This window comes from Charadrius vociferus, unplaced genomic scaffold (assembly GCF_000708025.1).
Source record: "Charadrius vociferus isolate BGI_N301 unplaced genomic scaffold, ASM70802v2 scaffold453, whole genome shotgun sequence".
Taxonomy (NCBI): Eukaryota; Metazoa; Chordata; class Aves; order Charadriiformes; family Charadriidae; genus Charadrius; species Charadrius vociferus.
In genome coordinates, this window is record NW_009647575.1 from 597,459 (window position 1) to 599,781 (window position 2,323).

Sequence of the window (2,323 nt, forward strand, 5' to 3'; positions counted from 1 at the left end):
CCTGAGTTAGTTGGATATCATTGCATGATGCTTTCTTGAGGATGGATTTTCTGGAGTTGTTGTGTATCACCTCTGGTGATTTAAATATGCAGAGTTCTTCACAGATCCCTGCTATTCTTCACAACACAGTTCATAGATGCATCCTTTTTATAGCTTTAGCAAAAGATTCAGAGTTGTTCCTCTAGTTCTGCGCTCTCAGAAAGTAATTTAGTGGTCTGCCTACAACGCCACTCATGTTTTCACTAAACAGTTATTTCAGAGCCCATGTATTGTCCAGTTCTCATTAATATACTATAAATTAATTTTTGAAATCCATAGGAATTTTATATGTTTGGTTTGGAGACAAATTTGCCTGCAAGATTCATTAGAAACACTCTAGCCTGTTTTCTTGAGGAAACTAGTCATAAGACTAGTTTTATGACTAGTGTTGTCTATCCTTCTGTCCCTCTTTCCATCCATCCATCTCTCTACCTACCTAATGGCTTTGAAACAGCTGACCAATTTCACCAAAATTTATCAGAAATAAAGATCTAAACAGATGATTAAGCTCCTAAATGGAATGAGAATCAGCAGACAGATTGAAGAAAGCTACCCTGTTACTGTTCCCACGGAGGAAAAATAAAGAGAACTTGACCATAATCCACCCTATTTCTCAGCAACCAAGTACCTCTACGCTAGTGACTGTATGTGATAAGGGACACAGGACAACAGGGATTATACTGGTGGGGGACCACAGGGACATGCAGTGTGGTGGATGTTGAGGTTAAAGAGGAGGTAGCAAGGCTTCTGGAGAGGGAGGACTGGAAGCCTTACAATGGGATAAACGTTTTTGGGGGGGCTGTGATAGAGAAAGTCAGAGGAGATGTGGTGAAGGATAGAGAGATGTGTTTTGTTTGTTTTTTTTTCTTTTACTTTTCCTGTTGCAACAATCCTATGACTGTAGCTTTGTTTGTTGTTGTTTGCAGTAAAACAAAAAAAAAAAGTTTGGTTTTATTTACAAGTTTAATCAGAATTTTGTTTTAGATGCTCTAATACTTGTGAAAAGAGTCTTCCAACAGAGTAACTTTCTTCAACGTAGCAGCTTATTGATTGACAAGCTTTCTTACAGTATCTGTTTGACATCTCATCCTAATATTAGTTTTACAGGCATGTTCACATTTTACAAAATCTGAGATGTCACAAGTGTCTCCTTCTGCGAGTACTTGCCCAGAAATGTTAGCTAAAATGTTTTATCTAACAGCAGCCCTCCCGTTGTGTTGTACTACTTAGTTGTCATCCAAAAGCAGCTGCATTTTTATGAACGTATCTTAATAAGCCCTGTGCTGAAAGGCACCAGCATCTCTTTTTTCCTCCCTGAGATCGCCTGGGAGTAATAGATGGTCATCTAGAGTACTAGGTATCAGTAAAACAAGGAAAATTACATAAGCACCTCAGTTCACGGTTAATAACATTGTATGGATGAGTTGTAGAAAGCAAGACAAACAGCACTGCCATTTGCATCTATTTCACTCTGTTCAAATAAGAAGTGGGAACAAAGCATCATCCAGGGGCCAGAGCATGGCCCATCACTTGTTTCATATACTCTCAGCCACAGCAGATTTGTTGGGGAGACAGGGGACAGTAGTAAAACATACAGGTGACGTGTGATGTGACAAATGAGTTTAAAAGTCCTCATCACCTCAGTAAAGGAATGATTGTTTCGCACCCTCAGCCTGTCATATCTGTCTCCCTATGCTTATTTCACCTAAGTTTGATTTAACATGCATAAAACAAATAATTATGTGTGGCAAGTATATGCGGCTTGTGTGCATTTCCCCTTTCTATGTCCTTTTCTCCAGATTATTGGAACAATCCCACTGATGCCTAACCCAGTCCCCTCCAGCCAGGCGGCAGGTGGAGCTCAGGGACTTCAGGTACAGCCAATAACTCCACAGTTATTGACCAACGCCCAGGGTCAGATCATCGCAACGGTCATCGGCAACCAGATACTCCCAGTGATCAATACCCAGGGAATAACACTATCACCGCTCAAACCAGGCCAGCAGGTAACTTTTCTATAGCCTGAATGATTATCAAAATGATGCACAGAAATCTCCTACTCCTGACAGAATCTGCCATGGCCTTTCTAAAAACTCCCACTTCTTTATAATTTTTAACAACAAAAGATTCATTCGATCATACATAGTATATTGGTGTATACTATATATATAATTATATATCATATTATATAATTTATACTTTCGGGGGTTATCCAGTTATCCTTTTTTTTTAATTTTCAAGGTCAATATAGGGCCAACTGAGAAATCATCTCCAGCAAAAGCAC

At 39.4% G+C, this 2,323-nt stretch overlaps 1 protein-coding gene across 1 annotated transcript in view; it reads left to right on the forward strand.

Annotated features, from left to right (window-relative positions):
- The window catches only part of POU6F2 (POU class 6 homeobox 2), a 259,875-nt gene that overhangs the window by 232,922 nt on the left and 24,630 nt on the right, over window positions 1-2,323 (forward strand). The window contains exon 7 of the mRNA XM_009880920.1: window positions 1,839-2,045. Within this exon, the coding sequence (XP_009879222.1) occupies window positions 1,839-2,045 (207 nt within the window). The remainder of the gene's footprint in view (window positions 1-1,838; window positions 2,046-2,323) is intronic.